A 22,375-nucleotide genomic window follows, 5' to 3' on the forward strand; every position below is an offset into this window, starting at 1 on the left:
ATGTATGTTTATATCTAGATTATATCTTTTTTTGGGGGGGGGCAAGAAATTGCCAATTCGCTCTTTGCCAGACATAAACACATTTAGCTTTAAAAGTTTTATCTTTCTATATGTGGGTAGGAAGATTTATACACATACACACACACACACACACACACACACACACACACACACACACACGTACAAGAAAGCCCTCAAACAAAATATAAAGGGCTCCCTGTCTTCTCTCATTTATAACGCAAGTGAAGTTTTTGATGAAACTTGTAGTTTTTGATGTGATCCTTTTAAAACATTTTAAAATTTAAATTGGACTGTTCTTGCCGGGGATCTTCAGACCATTTGAATACATACAGAAACCTTCGTTTAAAAAATTTAAGTTTTCGAGAGGTTTTTTTTTTTCTAGGAAAATAATATTTTGACCAGCATCTCTGTCAGTCTTGCATTTGCATAGTGTTGGTGTCGGGAGAGCTAAATTTGGATGTCCATGGTGGCTTTAGTCAGTTGTTTGCTCATATCACGCAATTACTTTTTTTTCTGCGTATCAGAAATTCTGCCGATAAGTGCTTATTTTTCTGATTAACCCAAAAGGCAATTTAATTTGCTATCTCTAATAAGCTAATATTTAGCCCACACAATTCAGCCCAAGTTCTGTTCACAGTGTCTAACAATCAGCTGCTTTCATTTATTTTTATTTTTCTTTATTTTTCTGGTCGAATAAACTTGCTGCATTCTGTCCTCCGGGTTGCTTCATTTCAAGTGAGACAGCCTCGGTTCATCGACCTGCCCTTACTTGCCCTTGTTCATAGAATTTTCTTCTCATTTAATAAAAGACTGAGATGAGTTGTATCTGCACATGTCTAAAGTTTCTAGCTTAATTCTGGTTTAATTAATTTATTTTACTATTAATATTGTACTTAAATCACTTCGCAATTTTGAGAATAATACTCTCTGTGCTGAATAAGTAAGGTATTATTTGAAGACCTTTTATGGTAAAGAAAGGCCTGCCTTTGTTCCATTCCAAAAGACCAAGGTGAGATTACAGTAACTGACTTCTGTTGCTCTAGGTGCCCAAGACATGAGCTGGTCCACCTGCCTCAAAGCCAGTCAATGCAGGAAAAGGTCTCTTCCCTCTCCTGCTGATGGCATCAGCAACACAGATTAAACATTCCTTAGGCACATCTAAGATGCTGAATTTAGCAAATTCCTTTTGCTGATCTAATTATGTAAATAGATGTATATTACTAATTATTTAAGCTACCCCAATATCCCTCCTGAATCTAGGAATCAAATTTTCGACATGGGAGGGTCTTGGGAGGCCACTGAAGATGGCAGCCTCATGAAGCCCACGGTGATCAGTTTTTATTCACGTAACGAGCCTTAGTTTTCCACAGCAAGAAGATACCTTCTCTTTTAAAAATCATACTTGAGTTCATCATATTTCAGTTCAGTTTAATCTCAATTCTCTATGTTGTGTCTTTAGTGGAGGATAGGCACCATTCTTTATATAAAATTAGAGTCAGGAGGTAATTTTATACATTCTTTGTTACCGGCGATGGCTATAAAATAATTCTAGATGGATAAATGTCTGTTCAGCTTTTTAAAGTCATCAGTGAGGCAAACATTTGAGCTTTCTGTGAAACCCTCTTAGAAGATTTCACATTAACCTTTCATAGTCATAAATCTGTTAAAATAGGAGCCCACAGCTGTGTCTCAGGTGGGATAAGTAAGTCCATTTATTTCTGTCTTTCATCTTAGATTCTCTTCTCCAACCTATTTTTGATCATATTTGCTGAGATCTCTTCATGAACCCATAACAGTGGTTAATTTTAGATAACATGATAACATGAGTGCAAAAGATTGTCCTCCCGAAGTTATTAAATGATTGAGCTTTCATATGACTCTTGCAAGGCAATATATTGTAACAGAAAAGTTAGTAAAATATAAATGGAATATAACATTCCTTAAGAGTGACAACAGCTAAAAGCAAGTTGGTTTAATTCTTGTGAAACATCTTAAATTATAGAAGATAAAAGACAAGACCCTTTGGAACGGAGATTTCCTCAACAAACGAGTATTTTAGTATTTTTTAAAAATATTTTATATCTATTTTCAATATTTTTATTTTTTTTTGTCTGTTTCTTCTTATCAAATTATAAACTGTCACTTACGTTGTAGATGATCACCCTGGGGAAATAGTCAAGATCTCACACGGTTTGTTTATAAATTGACTTCCCCTCAGAACTTCTGCTGTGCCTGAGAGTCCAGCCCCCAGAAGTGAGTGTCTCTTTCTTTCGTTACTGAAGGTGCTCTGTTCACATGCCCGTGGGACTAGGAGTGAAACCCCTTGAGCCACTCTTAATTAATGATGAAGTGCCAGGAATTTCTTACCGTGCAGCAGCTTATCAGAGAAGAAACTCCAAGTAAGAGTCACTCCTAGTAAAGAAGCCAAGCTTAGGCACCCGAGTCCTGCTCCCAGACACGCTCACCTGTAGATACGTGTAGGGTGTCAGAAGGGAGCAGCTCTTGGAAGCTGTCAAGAGGCATCAATTTCTTTACCTTTTGAAAAGTCCAGAAGTTGGCAAATGTGGCAAAATGTTAACAATGGGTGAATCTGCATAAAATATATAGGGGACTCTTCGTGTTATTTTTGTAACTTTAATTTGAAATTATTTCTGCATACGAAATTAAGAAAAGACAAGTTAGCAGAGGAGGATGAGGAGGTACTATTGAACTTGGCCTAATTTCAATTTCGACCTGTAATCGAGTTTTTGAATTATTTAGTCGCTCTTCCAATGTACTTTGCCTGTATTGAATTCCAAATCTCAACAGGTCTTTAGAGGGGCAGCTTGATAGTGTTTAAATATGTGGACTTAGAAACGGGCTGCCTGGATTTGAGTCCCCACTTTGCCAACTACTAGCTAGGTGACACCGAGCATGTTATTTACTCTCGGTTCATCATTTTCCTCATCTGTAAAATGGGAATAACAGCACCTGCCTCCTAAGGTTGGCATTAGAATTAAATGATTTAACATTTGTACAGTGCTTAACTCAGTGACCGGCACAGTGTTACAGATGTCTGTTACATTAATACTAATAATCATCATGCAAATATTTAACCTAAAAACAGTCCCTTTCCACTGACAGGAAAGAAGGGAGGATGGATTGTAATCACCTGAGGCAAGGGAGGACCTTTTCAAAAGACGAAAGATAAACTCATAGGAGTATTTTTCCAGCCCACCCTGTTTGAGGATCACTAGTCAAGGAAGTGAGTGACAAGAATGTCGTTGCCCTCAGGTGTACTAGGGCTGTGAAGAGGTTTTACAAATCGCAACGTTTAAAGGTGCTCAGCCAGCAGGTACTGACATGCTTCAGTTCCTGGAATGGAAAGTGTCAGGCCACGTGAGTGCTACCGAGTGAAGTGAGATGATGTTATCCAGAGTCAAGTCTATTTATCCTTTTAAGCCATTTCACGCTTGTCTAAGTCCTTACAGCAGTGGTTTTAGAGTTGCAAAGACCGTTTATATGACGTCAAGTCCTGCTGCTCAAAGCGGGGTCCCTGGGGCGTATCACCAGCCCTGAGAGCTTGTTAGAAACACTGAGTCTCAGCCCCTTTCCTCCCAGACCTACCACTTCAGAATCCGTGTTTTAACGACAAGCCTCAGTGCTTCCTCTGCACACCCTGCTTTGAGAAACCCGGCAGACGCCGCTGGCTTGTTTCTAGAGCAGTGTGAAAAGTACAGAAGTGGCTTCTTCTGGTTCTCACACTCCCTCGCCTACCTTCCAAGGGTTTCTTTATAAAATCCTGTCGTACTTTCTCTGTGCCCTTGAACCACTTTTGCTTTGCACCCTGCCCGAATGGTAAACAGTCACCTAACTAATTTGAATAATTCTCAGAATGCTCGAGTATACGCAAGTACTGTAAGCCAGGTGTTGGCTGGGAACCATGCAATGCGTGAGGTCAAAAGATACCATGATAATTCACTTAATCTCAAATTCACATGAGCGAGCATCAGGTAACTGCAAAACGTCTACCTTTTGTTTTCTAATTTATGAAGAATCCCATGCAGAGCATCATTCTACATGCAGGGTTAATGAAGTTCTCGGTTCTATTATGAAAAAAATGCTGAAGTGGTTAGAATTTCTAACTCAGATAATCAATTCAGTCAATGAGCTTTATATCTTAAAGGAGTAGCCAGCCCCTTGTCCATATATTTGCATATTGATTACCCCTTTCCATGAACATTTTGATCTTTTAATTAGGTTTCCATCGTTTCCAGTTACTGGATTAATGACCCATGTCCTGTTCACTCCTCCCAGGGTGTGAGCATTTTTATAAAAAAACCCTACATGGTAAAAGCATTATGAATTATTCTGCCCAAATTATTCTGCCCACTGCAGCTATTTTATTTCTGGAATACACTCAGTTCATTTTTGGCCTGGAAGCAGGATCTTACTTCGAAGTTTGCATTTTGCCGTCGTCCGCATGTATATGCCTCTCCATAGGCTATTTTCTCTCTTTAATAGTTGCTTGTTGTGGAAACCCGTCAATTAAAATTTTTCTATCTCTATCTACATACACACACATGTGTATATACTCACATTTATATCCCTCTGCTATCTTTCAGTTTCTATTAACTTTGATAAGTGAAATGATTTCAGTTAAATAGGTGAATAAACCCATGAAAGGCGATTACCATTGAGAATTGTAAAAAAAAAAAGTTCTGGAAGTTTAGAAAATAGGTCCCCGGATCTGCCCTTGGAAGGTAAGAAAGGGAAGCATCTGAACTCCAAATGTGCAAAAAAAAAAAAAATGGTTCAGGCTGTGCCAATCGCCCAGCGCGAAGGGACCTGCTCTGCTGCCATCAGGCCTCAGCGGGGCGTGGCTCGCTGTGGCTCCACCCAGCGTGATGCCCCGTTAGTTCAGTCCCTGTGAGCTCACGCATTTCACCTGAGAAGACGGCTCTGTACCTTTTTCACATTTTGTCTCGTTCTGACTTTGGCCTCATGTGTTTTAAAGAAAGTCGTTACATCTACTAGGAACAAAAACATGAATGACTGACAGTATTAAGGGTTCCAGGCAGAAAGCACGGTACGGAAGGTCTGATTACACATGGGGAAAGAATTACTTGGTATAAAAGAAGGGAGAGACAATGACATAGCGGTCAGGACTCAAAGTTTTGGAGCCAAACGTGTGGATTGAAATCCTGGCTCCACTACTTCTAGTGATTTGAAATTATTACTTATACTTTCTTTGTAAAGTCTTTTTAAAAATAATTTCAGGCTTATAAAAAAAACTTTAAAATTATTTCAAGGGTTCCCATGTACCTTTCACTCAGCTTCCTCAAACGTTATCACCTTACATACTCATAGTACGATTAGCAATACCAAGAAATTAACATCGATTGGTACTATAATCTATAGGCCTTATTTATTCATATTTTGTGAATTGTCCCCAAACCGTCCTTTTTTCTTATCCCAAATCCATTCCCCGACCCACATTGCATTTATTCACCCCATCTCCTCGTCTCCTCCAATCTAGAGTCTCTCAGTCTTCCTCTGTCTTTGATGAACTTGATACTTATGAAGTGTACTAACCAGTTATTTTGTACAATGTCCCTGATTTTTGTTTGTCTTCAAACCTTTGTTTCTTCATGAATAAATGCAGATCTCTGTTTTTTTTTTTTTTTTTGCAAAAATACCACAGCAATGGTATTTTTGTCCTTCATCGTGTATCATATCAGGAGGTACATGATGTCGGTATGTCTTGCCACTGACGATGCTAACTTTGATCACTTGCTTAAGGTGATGTCTGCCAGATGTTGTTTCTTCACTGTAAAGTTACTATTTTTCCTTTTGTAATTATCAAGTATTTTTTGTAAGGTATGTTGTGACTATGCAAATATCCTGTTTCTCATCATACTTTCACCTAGTTTTAGCATTCATACTTGCTAAATATAGGGAAAATACTTAGCATAATACCTGGTATATTAAATGCTAACTCAATTCTCCTAACACTACTAAACACAGTACTTATAATTATTTAAATATTACAAAAATGAGGCCATTATAACATTGCTCAGAAACATAATATCTAATTGTGATATGATTCCATTAGAGAAGTAATTTGCCTACATTGGTATCGAGACAACATATATCAAATCATTTCTGGCTATTTGTTAGGAATCAGAAGTTATTTTGTTTAGGAATCTAGTTTTAAGGAACTATTGCTGTGTTAAACATCTTCATGTACATGATATAATGTTAACTAACCATCATTGACTCAGTATTTATGAAGGTGCACATGTTATTTGATCATTTGTTCCTTAGAATAACCTTTAAAGAAGTATCTCGACTTTACAGATGAGCAAACTGTGACTTGAAGAGGTTAAATGATTTATATGATCACACAGCTTCTAAGTACCAAAGCTGGGATGTAATTTCAAGTCTCTCTGACTCCAAAACCGTGCCGTATTATTCAAAAATTAAGAAAGAAGCACAGAAATTTTAAAAATAATTCTCCATCTAGTTCCATTAAGAGAAGATGGGTCTACAGCCATGCTACCCCGAACAAGCCCGATACTGTCTGATCTTGGAAGCTAAGCAGGGTCAGGCCTGGTTAGTACTTGGATGGGAGACCACCTAAGAAGCCCAGGTGCTGTAGGCGTAAAAAATAAATAAGGGATTGTAAGCTGACAAGGTCCTTGCAATCTGTGAGGTCAACCAGGGGTTGCTTCGCCTAAAAAAAAAAGGATGGTAGAACATGTGTCTTAGCTAAGTAGTAAGACTGCAATAATACATTCTAAGCACTTATAAATGAATGTGTTTTATTTGGATCTTACTCAGTTTCAAGAATGTTAGTCAATTGTTATGTGCATTCTGGAAGAATATTCTATATACCAATTAAGAAATTAAATTTATTTAGTTATCTGTAAAAGTAACCTAATAAAAATGATCATTTAATCATTTTTATTTATTAAATATATAAACCTTACTGGAAATAAGATCACTTATTTAGGTATTTCGGATGAAAGCCAGTATCACTAGAAATATCCATTTAAGTAAAACAAAATGTAATTTTTCTCAAATTTTACAATTGCTGTTGTCAAAGTTAATTCCTGGCATAAATAAATAAACTGAAAGTGATTTGATTTAAGATTTATTTGATCTACTTTTTTAAAGACGTAACACAAATCTCATTTTACTACTATTACTACTAATAATAATATCCCATATATTTGAATGCTTCAAAGTAAACATGAAATTATCTGAATAATTAAAAATAGGATGTTAAATATATGTTTAGAAATTCATGATTAGTACATGAATACACTCTTGAATAAATGGATACTCCCTATATTTTTTAGACCCTTTGCCATCATGATAACAGAAATTATTAAAAGTTTAGTTACTACCAGTTTTCTTCCTGCACCTGCTTTCATCAGGATTATGCGGAAGGCATAAAGATGAAATAAAGACTTGGGAAAACCAGAAACATGTATCTTTATTACTGCAAATAGGAAGCTGTCTTAAAACAAAAACAGTTTTCATTAACGATTTTTTAAAAAATTTAATGATGTTTTTAAAAAATAGTTTTGAGGGTTATAAAATTGCCCACTCCAGATTCTTAACTCTTATTAAGCAGTTTTTGTTTTCAAGGTGTTACAGGCATTGACTAATTAATTTATCTTTGTAATGCCACTGAGAAATAGACAAACAAGTTAAACTGGAATAGTGTGTATTTAGGATTATAATTCTTGTGTAATTAGAAAAGAATTAGAAGAGATCACAATAATTAGTCGGAAAACAAATAGCAATAGACATAAGAAAAATACGTAAAAGGGGCAATAAGAGATATGGGTGCACGTAGAAATCTAGGAGTACAACCCTAGTTGAGTCCGATCGTCTGTCCCCACAGTCATTTCCCTTGTAGGACATTTGGTCCACATCAAAAGGTCCTCGATATTTGGTCCTGTCCGGAAAGTCCGTGGAGATATCTGGTCCACGCCAGCCCATCTTCCTGATCCCATGTGCCATTACCAGCTATGCTGCCGATGCAAGAAGAGTTGTTATTGCCATTACAGCCACAGCACAATTTTTGGATCAATAAAACATGAGGGCATTTTTTTATGTATTAGTTCCTTAAACCCAAAGTATGCATAAGTGTTATGGGCTGTTTGAACCCAGGGACATTTTCTAAGTTTGGATGTATTTGACAGGACCGATTATCAAGGACCTTTTGGTGTGGACCAAATGTCTCCATGTTATGGATTATAATTTCATGGGGCATAATTTCATAATTTCATGGGGAGAGTGTAATGTGGTTTTAAAGGTTACAGTCATATATTGGCTCTACCTGTCATACATTTACACCAGGCCACCTGGGACCTATGAATATACTTCTACAAACTCTTCAAAGAATGTTTCGTAATTTTATCCTCATCCACATGAAGAAGTGATACTCCCTTTGTCTCAAAATTATCATACCTCTCCCTTCAAATAGTTAATTCCTGTCCACGGAGTATAAGGAAGTAGTAAATTCAGTTATATTATTTATGTCACTCATGCTCTTTAAAATTTCACTTCTGAACTTTTATTTGGTATTTTGCCCAGACTCTTAATTAATTTATTATGTCTTCATATGACAATTTTCCTGAACCCTTTTCTTTTTTTACATTAGATATTTCTTAAGGGATAAGATCCAAGATAGGGTAATGTTCAAGGTATGGTAATTACACCATAGCCTCAATATTATGTTTGCTTTTATTTACAGTGGCTTTTTGTGACCATGTCAAAGATTGCTTTAGCCTTTCTGGTTGTAGAAGAGTCCTTTGCAGCATATACAGTGTGGGGTCATTTTTATTTTATTATGTAGATAAAGGAAGCCTAACTGATGACTGACGCAACAAGTCTCTCACACCTAACCGAAATAAACCTTCTTCCCGTATTCATCATCTCAGCGAGTGGAACTGTGGTCTACCAGCCACGCCGCTAGAAACTCGTCTCGTATTCTAGACTGCCCTCCCTCACTCCCAGCCCTTATGTCCAGTTAATCACAGAGTCCTTTCAATTTCACTTTCTACATATATTTCGACCCTTTCCCTTCCGCTCCCGTTCGCTCACGTCTTCCCTGGCTAATGTCTGTAGTTCCTTTTAAAGAGTCAGTCTCAGGGCCATATCCTCTGAGTTTGGTGTCCTCTCCAGGTCCTTATTCTTCCCTTGCCTGGTCGGGTAGTTCAGCAGTCCCCAACTTTTTCAGCATCAGGGACCGGTGCTCCTAAGAGAATCTAACTCCTGATGATCGAGGTGGAGCTGAGGCGGTGATGCTAGGGCTGGAAGCAAGGATGCTAAAAGGTTGTAAATTTACTCATGAGCATGGAAATAAATTACAATGATGGAGAACAACATACTCGACAGGTGCCTTTATAAAATTATTTTTGACATCTTTGAGATATATGATGTTGCCATTGAAGCTTTTATTGTAGGGTTATTAGTAACCACTCATTTTAGTTAGTGCCATGAAAACGGGTTTTGTTGTCCCATTAGTCAGCAAAAAATAAAAATGATGATAACCTTGTTCTGAGATGCAGCTTTCATTAAAAGGGAAGAAAATCTAATTGAAAGTCACTGGAAATTCTGAATGATTAATTTCATGCCAAATACGTTATTAGAAATCTCTGATGGATATAAAAAAGTAATCATTTACAAAATTGGAAGGAGCTAAATTCAATCTAGATATACTTCTATTTATTTTAATTTGTGCATTGGGAGAAATATAATATAGAAATTGTTGAATTTTAACACAATAGCATTTTACTATACATAGTTTATAATGCTGTTGGGCTCTAAACCAACTAATTAATTTCCCTCTGGATTCTTTTATTTCAGTGGATCACCTTTGTTATAACTCATTATTTTTCTTGTTTCTTGTCTAATAATACATCTGGTTTAAATTATTTCAATACAAAAAATACAGATTTTTTTTGTTTGTTTTGCTTTGTTTTATTTTATTTTGTTATTCTGCTATATATAATATATAATTACATAAAGCATATAATAATATATATAATATATAATAATCAATTATATCTATAATCCAAGCTTCAGGCCCCTTTTCAGAAAAAAGAGGCAAAGTTTATGAACTTTCTTCCTAAGTCTCCCCAAGTTTTCTCTATACGAAGGATAAGTGACCAGCATTTTTTATTTGTTGACTGTGCTTGGAAAGTGAACATAACATACTGAATCTAGAGAGCTCTTTACATCTAAAAAATAAAAATATTTGCAGGTCTAGATCTGTAGGTGCAAGATATCTTGTTCCAATGAAACTGCCTTTCATTATAAGATGTACAGAAAATAATTTGAATACATAATCATGTCAAAGAAAATCTTTTCATTTTTGTGCAGTAAAACTCGACAGATAACATGCCCTCTGTTTTGGGGAAGACTAATCGAACTAAAAAGAACCCCCAATAAAGTGCTCATCATGGCGACTGACCTGATTCTCAGTGAACATTTAAAAGGCAATGGTGACGTTAGAGAGAATAGGTTGATTCAGTGTGGAAACTTCCAGATTCCCTTCGTGCGTGAAGATCAAAACAACAGACTGTAACAGCCCAACTTGATTCTTTTCACAAACTTCAAACATTTAATTACCAGAAAAAAAATATCTTTTATCATCATCCAAGATTCAGGTTTTAAAAGTCAACTACAATAATGGTGGTGTAAAGTAGAAGCATCTCTTTTTATTTTTTTTAAGTGGAGAGCCTTTCATATTACATTTACTATTATGCACATTATTGATTTTCTTTTCTGGTTGTTGTTCCTTGCAGAGAGTGAATCTGTCCTTCGATTTTCCATTTTACGGCCATTTTCTACGTGAAATCACTGTGGCAACAGGGGGTAAGTCATTTTCTACCCATTCACCCTAAATAATCTACAGTTTCGCTACAGTTATTAATTTTAATTTACCCCATATTTCAAGAGGGACATTTATTGGGAAAACAATTGAAAACCATTGTCTTCTATCACAAAGTCGTGGGCATAAATAAAACATAAGAAAGAGTGGTATAGCTATTGGAAGAACTTTTCGGCAAAAAAAAAAAAAAAAGTATAGTTTTACATTAATTTTCGGCTTAGCTTCAGCGCCTCTGCTTTCCTGCTAAGTTTTCATTCATTTTCGGTAGCACGGTAAGACTGCATGACCAGAACTACAGCTAGAAGGAAAAGATGCTTGAGAGGTATTTTTGTTTCCTCTTCGTGTATATTGTTGATAGATATATACACACACGTACATGACCTCATGCATGTACATGAGCTTTCGATATTTGCTTTTTCCTTTAATGCCACCTGTGTTGACTGTGACCACTCATTTGAGAGTTTTAAAAAAAAACACCGACATTCAGTTTGAATCCTTTTCATTTTATTTTTCTCCGCCAACTTTGGAGGTTAGTTTAGTGATTAGCATTATCCCGGAAAGGCAATTACCAATCTTCATAGTATATCCCAGAAGTCAGAAATGTTTTAATACTTGTATACTACTGACAAAGACAAGCAAAATGCCAGAGAATAGCCCCGTGGGCCTGCAATGCATGTAGAGAGAGTAGAAGAATGAGAGGAAAACATAAAAATGGACGAGTGAGTAAAGAAGTCAGTTAAAAGAAATCCACAGATGTGATTTTAAAAAGGCTGCAGAGTGCCCACGCTTAAAGCGCCATAGGCCAGAATCCCTTTCACTCACCTGGTCTTTCGGATGATATGGAAACCATGTTGATCACTCTTGCCATAATTTAATATAAAACTTAGGAGATATATGGAATTCAGAAAGAGATATATAATCAGAAATATCAATGATTAAATGAAAGTTTGTTGGGCATTTACTGTGAGCAAGGTAAATAAAGCTCCCTTTGCCTTAGGAATATAAAGCCTAGTGGACTGTGGGGAGTTTCTTAAAAAATACAAATGACGAAATATGGGTTTCCAGGGGTAGTGGAACTCAAGCATCTGCGATAATTCTTTAAGAATTTCTAGAGAAATTATCGTGTAAGATGTTCCTTGAAGGCCGTCACAATTGCTCTGTTGTATAAGAACCAACAGTTGATGCTAGGGAGGGACGTCTTGAGTAAATATACAGAAGAGGAAATGGGTGTTCCGTTGGGGATAATAAATAACTGAGTTTGAGTGAAATTGAGTACGGTCATGAAAAAATATGGCATGTTAAGATGAAGCAAGTAGGTTGGGGCAATTTTACATAATGCCTCAATGGCAGTTTGAGTCATTAGTCCTTAATTAGGTAAGTAATAAACTTGATGAAGATGAATCTAACCATTTGTGCAATGCCTTAAAGTATAAAAAAGACCTGAGTTAGTACATATAATTGAAGAATGTTGCAATAGTTTATGTGACAAATATTGTGAGCCTTGGTGATTCTGTGGCTTCAAACCAAGGGAGAAAAATGATGCTATGAACAAAAATTACAAACTCAAGCAGAAGAGCTAGTTTTAGAGAAAGCCAAAGTCTTCCATTTTAAAACTATTCAATTTTGTGTAGAAAGGACTACATAAGTAAAATTCATACAAAGACTGTCTTTTTTGAGCTCACCATGTATTTCTGTGCTAGTATAGTGCCAGGATTTTCATAGGCATTTAATTAATGTGTTGAAAGAGTGAATGAAAAGGAGAAAGGTAAAATTAAAAGATGACCCCTATAAACCATGAGTTACATCATGTTCTCTCACATCTTTAAAGTATGATATAAACACTGCCATCTTAGAATGTGGACATTCGTCATGTTTTCTGACCTTTAGGTTACCAAGGTTCTGCTGAATTTTAAGTGAATGATTAATCACATTATATACTCGGTGTTAAAAATATGGACAGCTTTGCATTCTCAAATTTTCAAATTATTTTATCTTTAAAACTCATGTCAGTGATTCAGCCAACATGAAGTAAGATTTCCCTTAGCCTGGTTGGTAGGAAAAAAACCCAAACAGATAGCTATGTCATCTTTATTGCTCAGAGTACCATTTCCCTTTGAAAAGATCCTGAAAAGAAGTGAAAAATCTAGTCTTGAATGATCTCTATCTTCTCTGAGAAAAACACTAATGTAAAGAAATCTTTTTTACGTACTTAAAATATGACGAGAAACAAAAACACATAGACACAGACACAGATTAGTGGTGACCAGAGGGGAAGAGAGAGAAAGGGGAGGTAGATAAAGGTAAAGGGGGTCAAATATACGATGGCGGAAGGAGATTTGACTTTGGGTGGTGACCACACAATGCAGTATACATGTGACGTATTCATGAATTGTGCAATTGAAACCTATATAATTTTATTAACCAATGTCATCCCAATAAAGTTAATTTAAAAAATCTAAAAATATGCTAGCATGGAACTTGCATATATAAATTCATATATATTTAGAGAGGCAAAGGCAAGATACTTTAGTCATCGGACTGAGTTTCTTCCAAATGAAACCAGAATCTCCTGTAAAAATTTTCAGCTAGGTAAATAAGCTTGTTTGCGTTTTCATTGATTATTCATTCTATCGGCACTGAATTGAGCCCCTACTGTGTGAAAGGCATGATACTTCAATGTATGTAGAGAAGAATAAACCACGGTCGCTGTTCAGGAGCTTAGTATCTAAGAAGAAGAAAAGGTTTAAGAGAATGCCAGCTTTTAAGTGCTGAAGGAGCAGAAGGTTACGCAAAGAGGAGCTCTTCCTTGTTGGTCTGATCAAGTATGGGTGTGTGAACGAGCTGACATTCGACATTAGCTTTAATGGAATGTTAGCAGGCAAAGAGGTTGAAAAGAAGTGAGTAGGGAAGGGACAGGCCGGACAAGGGGATGCTGAGCTAAGTGGCAGTGCTAAGCCCGTAATGAGCATATTTGTATGTCCATCAAGTAAATCTGTTTATTCTGAATGGAGAAAAGAATCAGAGTCTAGTGAAGAGGAGATGGGAAGAGCGATGTGAAATACTTTGAATGATAGAAATTTGAGTGCTGTCCCACAAGCATCGGGTTTCTTTGAGAAAAGATCAGATGTGGCCTGACCTGCCAGCGGAGAGCACGGGAAGGCATGGGGATGGGGGGAGTGGGGGAGGCAAAGAGAGCAATTAGCAGCAGGCTTTCAGTGCTTCTGCATGGCGTCCCGTGCCTGAGCTAGGATGGGCACGGTGGAGAAGGGAGGCGGCGGCAGTGCAAGGCGTCATTTGAGTTGTTGAATCACTGTATTTGCAAAGTTTTCCAGCCTAAAGGATCCATTGGGACTCAGTGAATAAAGCTAAGAACACTTAAAAAGGGGACTTCTGAACCACAGCCTCTGAGTGAGTCTCTTCTGTGACTAAGTGCTATAAGCAGGTAGAACTACCTAACAAATGCTCATCACCTTACAAATCTTAAAAGAAATATTAACTGTGAAAGCCTTAGAAGATAAATAGTAACTACAATAGAGTTGAATAAAGCAGGCCATTCCAAATAGTTGGGGTCTGGGATTTTTAAGTAGGAACACAGAGGTTTCTGTGAAACTAAAATGAATGAAGATATTCTCAACAGTGTCTACACAGTCTTCTTCAACTTGTTTCTACATCGGATTTGGGGAAAAGTGAAATCTTAAAGTGGATATTTCAAACTACAGTTCTCTTCACTTCTACTTCACTGTTTTCCCATTTTTCGTGCCTCCCTTAAAATCAATTTGTCTGTCTGTCTGTCTCTCTCTCTCACCCCCTCTCTTCACATAGACACAAACTTATTTAAAACTGAAATGAACTTAAAGATAATGTCTTGTTTTATTGCTAAGGTCAACATCATTTCAAAACAAGAAGTAGTTTAAAAATACAAATACAAATAATTTACTGCAACTCATATCTCTAGATAGATAGATAGATAGATAGATAGATAGGACTGCAACTCATATCTCTCTCTAGATAGATAGATAGATAGAGATATTTAAAATGAATAAACTTAAGCTTCTAGTTAAAAATGTAAATAAAAACTAAATATCTAGTCATTAAAAAAACCACAAAAATGAATCTTTGCTTATTAAGCATTTTAATTTTCAAAAGCTTTAGTCATTCACAAAAATAATGCACAAGATGAATTAGAAATACTATCTTATTTTCTGGTTCACTGGTAGCAGAATCTGAACACATTATTTTATCTTTCTATTTTAAAAATATGCCAGAATACAGATATTTCAGGCATTAAAAAACGAGTCATTTGTGCATTTCATAAAAGTATTTCCGTTAATGACACCAGTAAGTTGTATTGTTTGCATATCACACTGTCTCTTATTTTCTTTCTAGGTGAATACTTTAATTTAATTTCTATTATTAGGCTGCTAAGGTGATCTTTTAAATGCATCAAGAAGTAGAATTAAGTTTGAGGATTTGACTTTTAATTCCTGTGAGCATCGCAAGTAACGATATTTTCATGAGTCCATCATGGGAACACATAACTTTGATGAGAAAATAAGGGTGGAGTGGGGTGGGTAAGGGCCGCTTTATGTAATGGGGAAGAGTTGAAGTCATCCAGATAATTATGGCCCCAGAATTTAACTATGTAGACATATACTGATTCATAATGAAAAGAGTGTGTGGAATTACAGGCAGTTGTACATGAAATTACGATCGAAGGTGACATGAATTAAAATGATGATAATGATGAACACATATTGTTTATCTCGATTATATTTGAAGGATTTCCCTCCCTTCCTTTCTACACAGCTTCCTAGTTGGAGATTTAATAAGAAAACTGTTTATAATTTTAGACCTAGTTTACTTTGTTTGCCACATGATAATTAATAACATACAACATGTTCATTAAGTAATTAGTTATTATATCTGAAAAATTAATACATGACATTAAAAAAAAGTCAAACGGGCAAAAGTAAAATATAAATCTCCCTTCTTCCCCTGCCTCTTAGACTACTGGTTTCCCTCCCAAGGAAAAATACCCATTAATCTTTGAGCTATGGTATATTCAGTCCAAATTTGGACTAATTTCTTATATCTGGTCAACATCATTCAGGGTTTTCCCCCTCAATAAGAGAGGGTAAAAAGTAGTGCATATTATTGCGATTAAGTTTTCAGGAAGTACATCACCAAATATTTCAGCTCCCTTTTTGTTCTCACTTTCAAATAGTTATATTTTAATTGTCATTCCAAATATTATTTTACACTTTTTGAGACAGTTATAAAAGGCTTTTTAGGAGCAGTAGAGAATTAGTCATTACTCATAGTGATTGATTTATAAATACCAACCCCATTGTCTTTGGAGTGTATAAACTCATATAACAGAACGTGATGCAGCCATTAACTTTCTGAATCTAGCGAAAATGTGAATGGAGTTATTTTGTCTTCTTTTATTATTATGAACAGCAGAGGTTATGGGCATATGGAGATCTGATGCATGAAGGGAAGACACTGAAGGGATAGATACTGGACAAAAGTAAATGCATTCCAATTTGGTTCACTAATTTAAAGTAACAGACAGGTCTCAAGGATTCCTGGACAGAAAGATAAATTGTGTGACATCTGCTTTGTGGTATCTAAATGATTCTGTGATTTTCCTCTGAAAACCTCACAGTCCGTCTTAGCAGGCCTCCTTGATAATTTACTCCAGTGTCTAGTGTCCAGCAGTAGATTTAGCAGATTTGCCAATGTCACTACCTTTCTTTTCCTGGTGGCTTTATGAATTGCATGTTCACAAGCCCTTTCGTTTTAGAAGAACGAAAGAGAGAAGACCATTGGTATTGGTGGAAAAGTCATTAGGGACAGGAATAGGGGAAGGTTGACCAGGTGAGATGAGGTCTGGGTAAAAAGTAGGTTTTCTCGGCTTATCCTATTTCACTGTCATAACAGCCACAGAGGAATTTACTTGTCACTAGAGTTTGGAGATTTACTTAGGAACATTTGTCTTTGGAAAACACCGTTTATATTCTCATGGATCCAGGATTTACCTGAAGCATCGACAACAAGTATTTTGCTTGCATTCTTCCATGGTCACTGCATCGATAATTCAGCTCAATATCAATATTACACAGATGCTCAGATACATCGCCCAGCTGAATATAGAGGAAGTCCAGATGACTCTGTTTAATTAATAAACAATATACAGCAGATGCTCTAATACTGTCCAAATCTGGAAAAGAAGGGGAAAAAGAAAAACACTAAGCAATGCAGGACTGACTTCAGATCCTGGTCATTTGAGGAAGGAGTTCAGAAGAGCTCCCTCAGTTCTTCCTGAGCCAGCAACTGAAGTTCATTTTCTGGGAGAAGCAGCCTGGCATCTAGATTAAGATAAATACACTGTTGAATCAGAATATGTGGGTTCATAAGTCCAGCCAGCCAAGGTTGTGTGATCTTCAGGAAATTCCTTAATCTCTCTTGCCTCAGTTTCCCAATTGTAAAATAGCACAATAAAAGTACCTAGATCATAAGGATTTTTGTCAAGATTAAATTAGGTTATATGTGCTATCGATACCCATTTCATAGAAAATGCTACAGAAATAGCATATATTATTATGACCATACTTTTTATATGTAAGTGTTCTCTTTTATTCCTTTTCAAAATACTTCCTCTGTGATGCTGAGCTTGCTTGTTAAAGTAGCTTGTCTATGGGAATTTTTGTTTTGTTTTGTTTGTTTGTTTTTGTTGGCATTATCCATAGCTCAAGGGATGTTTAGGGACTTAACTTGACTTCACCGGAACTGCTCCTGTTAAAGGCTGGCTCATCCATTCCTGACCGTGAGGTATAATAGCCTGTGGAGGACTCGGAATGTTCTCTTTATCGGCGTGGGTATCTCTGTCATCTCTAAGTGCAGTGCACAATCTCCTCTAAAAAGCACCCAGTACTGACTTTCCATGAATCTCTAACTATCCGAAAGTCTTACAGAATTTAGCAATTTTGTAATACGTGGCAGAAGAATTTTGAAATGTTTCTCTAATTTTGACGTCAATGGTCACAAGTGCATAACAGGTATTGTTACAATCGGCAGGCTACAAATATATTTGCCTGTTATTCTACCCTTTGTCTAACAAGAACTTTGAGAACAAGTCATCAAAGCATAAAGTTCGTTATGGGTTAAATGATGGGGATACAGGATGGCATCCAGGCTACCTTTCATACACTTGAGATTCACTTAATTGCTAATAATCCAATTTAAGAATGTATTAAAGACCTTCCCCAAATGCAAATTAAATATTTGTTTAGTTAAATTTGTGTATGATGTTTTACCTTTGAATTAAGTGTACCTAATATTTCAATGCTATCTTTATTTTTAGGATCTTCACCTATTTTTTTAATATGTCACAGAAAACCAGTAGGTATAATGTGAAAACAGCTCAAAATGATATTCTCATTTCAACTAATACAGTTCTAGAGGTGAGACACAGTATTAAAACATAGTCATTCTAAATGTTTTGTCAGCTATTTCGAATGGGTTTTTGGTGGGTTTAGAATACCTTCGATTACTGTGATCTGACGAACCTGAAGAATACACACAGATTTTCATTCAATCTGCCTGAATTATTGTTCAAATGAGAAGTTTCTCCTAAAGGCAAAAAAAGATGGGGAAAAATGCCTTTAATTGGTTTATTATCAATTTCCACAACTACTTTAAAAAACAAAGCCTCTTTTTCGTTAATAGCTTGTAGAGAAAATCCACAGCACTTGTAGGTTAATCCAGAAAAATAGAAAATCAGAATTTAGAACAATTAAATTTTGCAAAAAGAAAAAAATGTGTGATAGAGTGAAAACTTTTAATTTTTTTTAAATTCTGGTAAAATATACGTAGCATAAAGTCTACCAGTTATGAATTTACTACTTATGAAGTTTTAGTCATTGAGCTCAGCTCTGAATAATTTTTTTTCTTCGATAAGCGTTAATCTCTGTAGGTAATTTATCAGTCACTCTGAGTAACCGAGACATCCTGCAGAAGCTGGGTGAACGGCTTCTTCTCAGTGAAGGCATACAGTTGGGGACTGACACAGGTCAGAAATGATGCATCGCAGACCACAGAATTCCTCAAAAAAGGACAGTTACATAGGACAATAGATAGCTGTTGGCCACCTTCGGTAGATACATTGTCGGACAGAAAGAAAGACTGGCCTGATGTGACAGCCTGCAATTATTTTGACCAAATCAAGGATTTGGGCAAGAATGTGTAGAATGAAAGATTTCAGGACCAGTCTCTGAAGCTGCTTAGGAGGCAGTAGTAGCGGTAAGGGATTACATTAGCTCCGTGTCTGTAAAATATCTCTATTGAGAAGTCTGTGGCTTTTTAATATCATCCAAGTGGCTTCCTTATTTCGGCGTATTTCTTGTCCAATAAATAACTGTTCTATATACATATAGAATGTACAAATTACTTGCTTTCTCTATACATAAGTAGATGGCACACCTCTCTGGCCAAGGACAAAAGCATGCATTTCTTTCTCCTCTAGAGAGAGACAATGCGGTGTTTGTACAATGGGCGGTCCCACCTTCGGCTTGGCACTATTAGTACCAGGCTCTCACCTGTTGGGGGAGAAGAGAAAGCTGCTGTTCAATTCAGTTTTAAAAATCTTATTTTTGTAGAATAAACTGCGGCTGTATTCTCCAAAATTTCATGCTTAGCAGGTGGCTGCCACTGAACTGATAAAATGTTAGATTGAATAACAGACTCTGCTTCAGAACAACCTAGCGTGTTTCTTTCGAAAATGTGGAAATATGGACTCTGTACCAGACCTACTTCCATTGGCTGATCTAGAATTTCTGCAGGGACGGGGAAGGGGTCAACGACCTGCTTAGCAGATGAGGACAAGGGAGGGGTCATCCTAGTAAAGGGTCTTTAAGCTGACTTTAACACTGTTTTTCTTAGGGTCTGTTTTATTTTAAGAAAAACAGCAAAATATTCCAATGTTTCACATTTCAAAAAGCATGTAAGATTTTTCCTTTTAGTCATTATTGTTTTATTGAAGGAGATGGGAAAACAGACATGAATAGTGTAGACTAAAAGCCCCAGCCGCAGCGCTAGCCACCTCTAGGCTCCACGTCTCCCTATTCAATTAGACTTTCTGGCAACAGGACTCAGGAAGGTGATTTTCAAAAATTCCCCAGGTGATTCTTAGGTGTATTATGCTTGCTAAGGGGACAGAACACATTTTAAGAAACACAGCGCCTTTATGTAACATCTGGTCAGTGGAGACTCTGTGGTGAAAAAGAACTTATAAAAATCTTTCTACTTTCACATAGAGAAAGCAATTAGAGGTTTTGGGCAGAGATTCAAGTACAGCTGCCTATGAACTGTAAAAGGAAAAAAAAAAAAGTCACTACTCATCCCTAGATAGCTGATCTAATTACTTTCTTGCAATAGTTTGCTTGACAGGTCAAGATTAGACTTCACGCACAGGATTGTTCTTACAAGGCTCAAAGTCACCTTTGGTTTGTGTCTGTCTTCCAGAGGTTTTCGCTTGGGGATGTGTACTTGCTGTTTTCATTTTTTTTTTTTTGGTTTGGCATCATTTAAAGCTAGTTAGTGCCTGATGTCTTTCATTAACTTTTCCCCAAATCTATGCTCTATGCTATAATGTGGCTTATCTCTTCTATCCCGTTCTTTTTTACGTTTGTTTTTTTAAGGGAGTTACGCATATTTTTGTCAGCATAGATTGACAGTCTCCTCTTGACTTGTTCGAAGTGCAAAATTTTGGGGTACCCTCTTCAGATTAACATGATAGTCATATGGATGTCTTTCATTAACTTTTCCCCAAATCTATGCTCTATGCTATAATGTGGCTTATCTCTTCTATCCTGTTCTTTTTTACGTTTGTTTTTTTAAGGGAGTTACGCATATTTTTGTCAGCATAGATTGACAGTCTCCTCTTGACTTGTTCGAAGTGCAAAATTTTGGGGTACCCTCTTCAGATTAACATGATAGTCATATGCTATCTGGATAAGATCTCAAAAGGGGCATAGAAAACTTTTAACTTTTTTCCCTGCAAGAGTAGGATTCAACGAGACAGTACCCATCACAACCACCTCATTCCGATAATTCATTCTAGAAATGAACAGCATTTATAGTACCTCCTTGAAAAATCAAGCCTGCAGCACTTCAGAGCAGTTAACTTCAGAGAAGTGACATAAACACCAGTCTGAGTAATGGCCATGCCACTTACACTCAGCTTATATTAAAAGCAGCATCTTTTCTAAGGTTAAACTATTCTTTATGAGAGCCCTTTGTATCCTAAGTGTAAGGCAAAAGGGTGTATAAAAACCCATTTCTTCAACATTTTAAGGGATAAAGAATAAATCCATAACTAAGAAGTCCGCAGTCTTGGAAAGGCAGAATGAAAAACAAAAATGTCAGAAATACCATTATTGATTTTATGACATATCAGTCGATTTGTGTTGTCGGTCCAAATGCACATGGCGCATCGTTTCCTGTGGGAGTCGCATTTGCTTCCTCTTGGCCCACACAGGTCAGCATGGACCCCAGCATTTTATCTAGGACCAACACATTACGTCTGGAGAGTTCACCCTTAACTCCCATGTTTTGTCATAAAGAGGAGGTCTTCATGTGTGCTGTTCGATGTGCAGATACTGAGACTCTATCTGTAACTCAGAGAATATTTAAGATAATTTATTAACACTGAACACTTAGGATGCAAATGTTTGGCTTGCTGAATAACTTTAAAAACATTCCAAGTTGTCCTTTTCCATATAGTAAAGCATAATTCATCACGTTCATTCCATTCGCCTTACACAGAGTCGCTTCAGGCCAATAAATATCAGTGTTGTCCAGTGAGATATTTGTTTGTTGAGCTACATATGTGAAATCCTGAGTGATCTTACAGCTGCTGGGACTTTCTAACCTTAAGTGATTTTTTTCTTCCTCCAGTAGATGAAATTTAAGTTATTTCGACCTTGATATTTGGCAGTTGGACACACGACTCCTGATTAAGAGCCACTGGTCACAGTGAAAAAGTAATTTCTTAATCTAATGAAGTAGCTCATTTAAAAGAAGTCGCAATATATTTGCAGTTGATTTTGAAAGAGAAACAAATAAGCTCCATTTAGGAGCAGCATTTCTATCAGTGGTTTCCATATCCTGTGTTTATTTTATTAGAATCGTTTTATTAATGATTTCTCCACTACTTCTGACATGTCCTAGAACCTTCCAGTGTTTTAATCACGTATGTTTTGATTATGTCATTCGGTCACACCATGCGTTCTGCGCCTTAACTTGAATGCTAATAAAATGCATTTCAGCCTGCCCAGAATAAAAGAAATGAATATATAAATCCCCATAGTATAGGCTTTATAAGTCATTATTCCTTTTTTCTTTTTTTCCATAAAATCAAAATTATCTAAACAGCAATGGGTCAAAAAGTGAAAATTTGAA

General features: G+C 36.5%; 1 protein-coding gene and 1 pseudogene across 2 annotated transcripts in view; both read left to right on the forward strand.

Annotated features, from left to right (window-relative positions):
- The window catches only part of PLXDC2 (plexin domain containing 2), a 366,773-nt gene that overhangs the window by 192,551 nt on the left and 151,847 nt on the right, over positions 1–22,375 (forward strand). For both annotated transcript variants that reach the window (XM_015585588.2, XM_025043487.1), the window contains exon 4: positions 10,827–10,896. In XM_015585588.2, the coding sequence (XP_015441074.1) occupies positions 10,827–10,896 (70 nt within the window). The remainder of the gene's footprint in view (positions 1–10,826; positions 10,897–22,375) is intronic.
- On the forward strand, positions 6,546–6,664 carry LOC112475652 (annotated as a pseudogene).

The sequence above is a fragment of the Pteropus alecto genome, unplaced genomic scaffold (genome assembly GCF_000325575.1).
Source record: "Pteropus alecto unplaced genomic scaffold, ASM32557v1 scaffold11, whole genome shotgun sequence".
NCBI classification, from domain to species: Eukaryota; Metazoa; Chordata; class Mammalia; order Chiroptera; family Pteropodidae; genus Pteropus; species Pteropus alecto.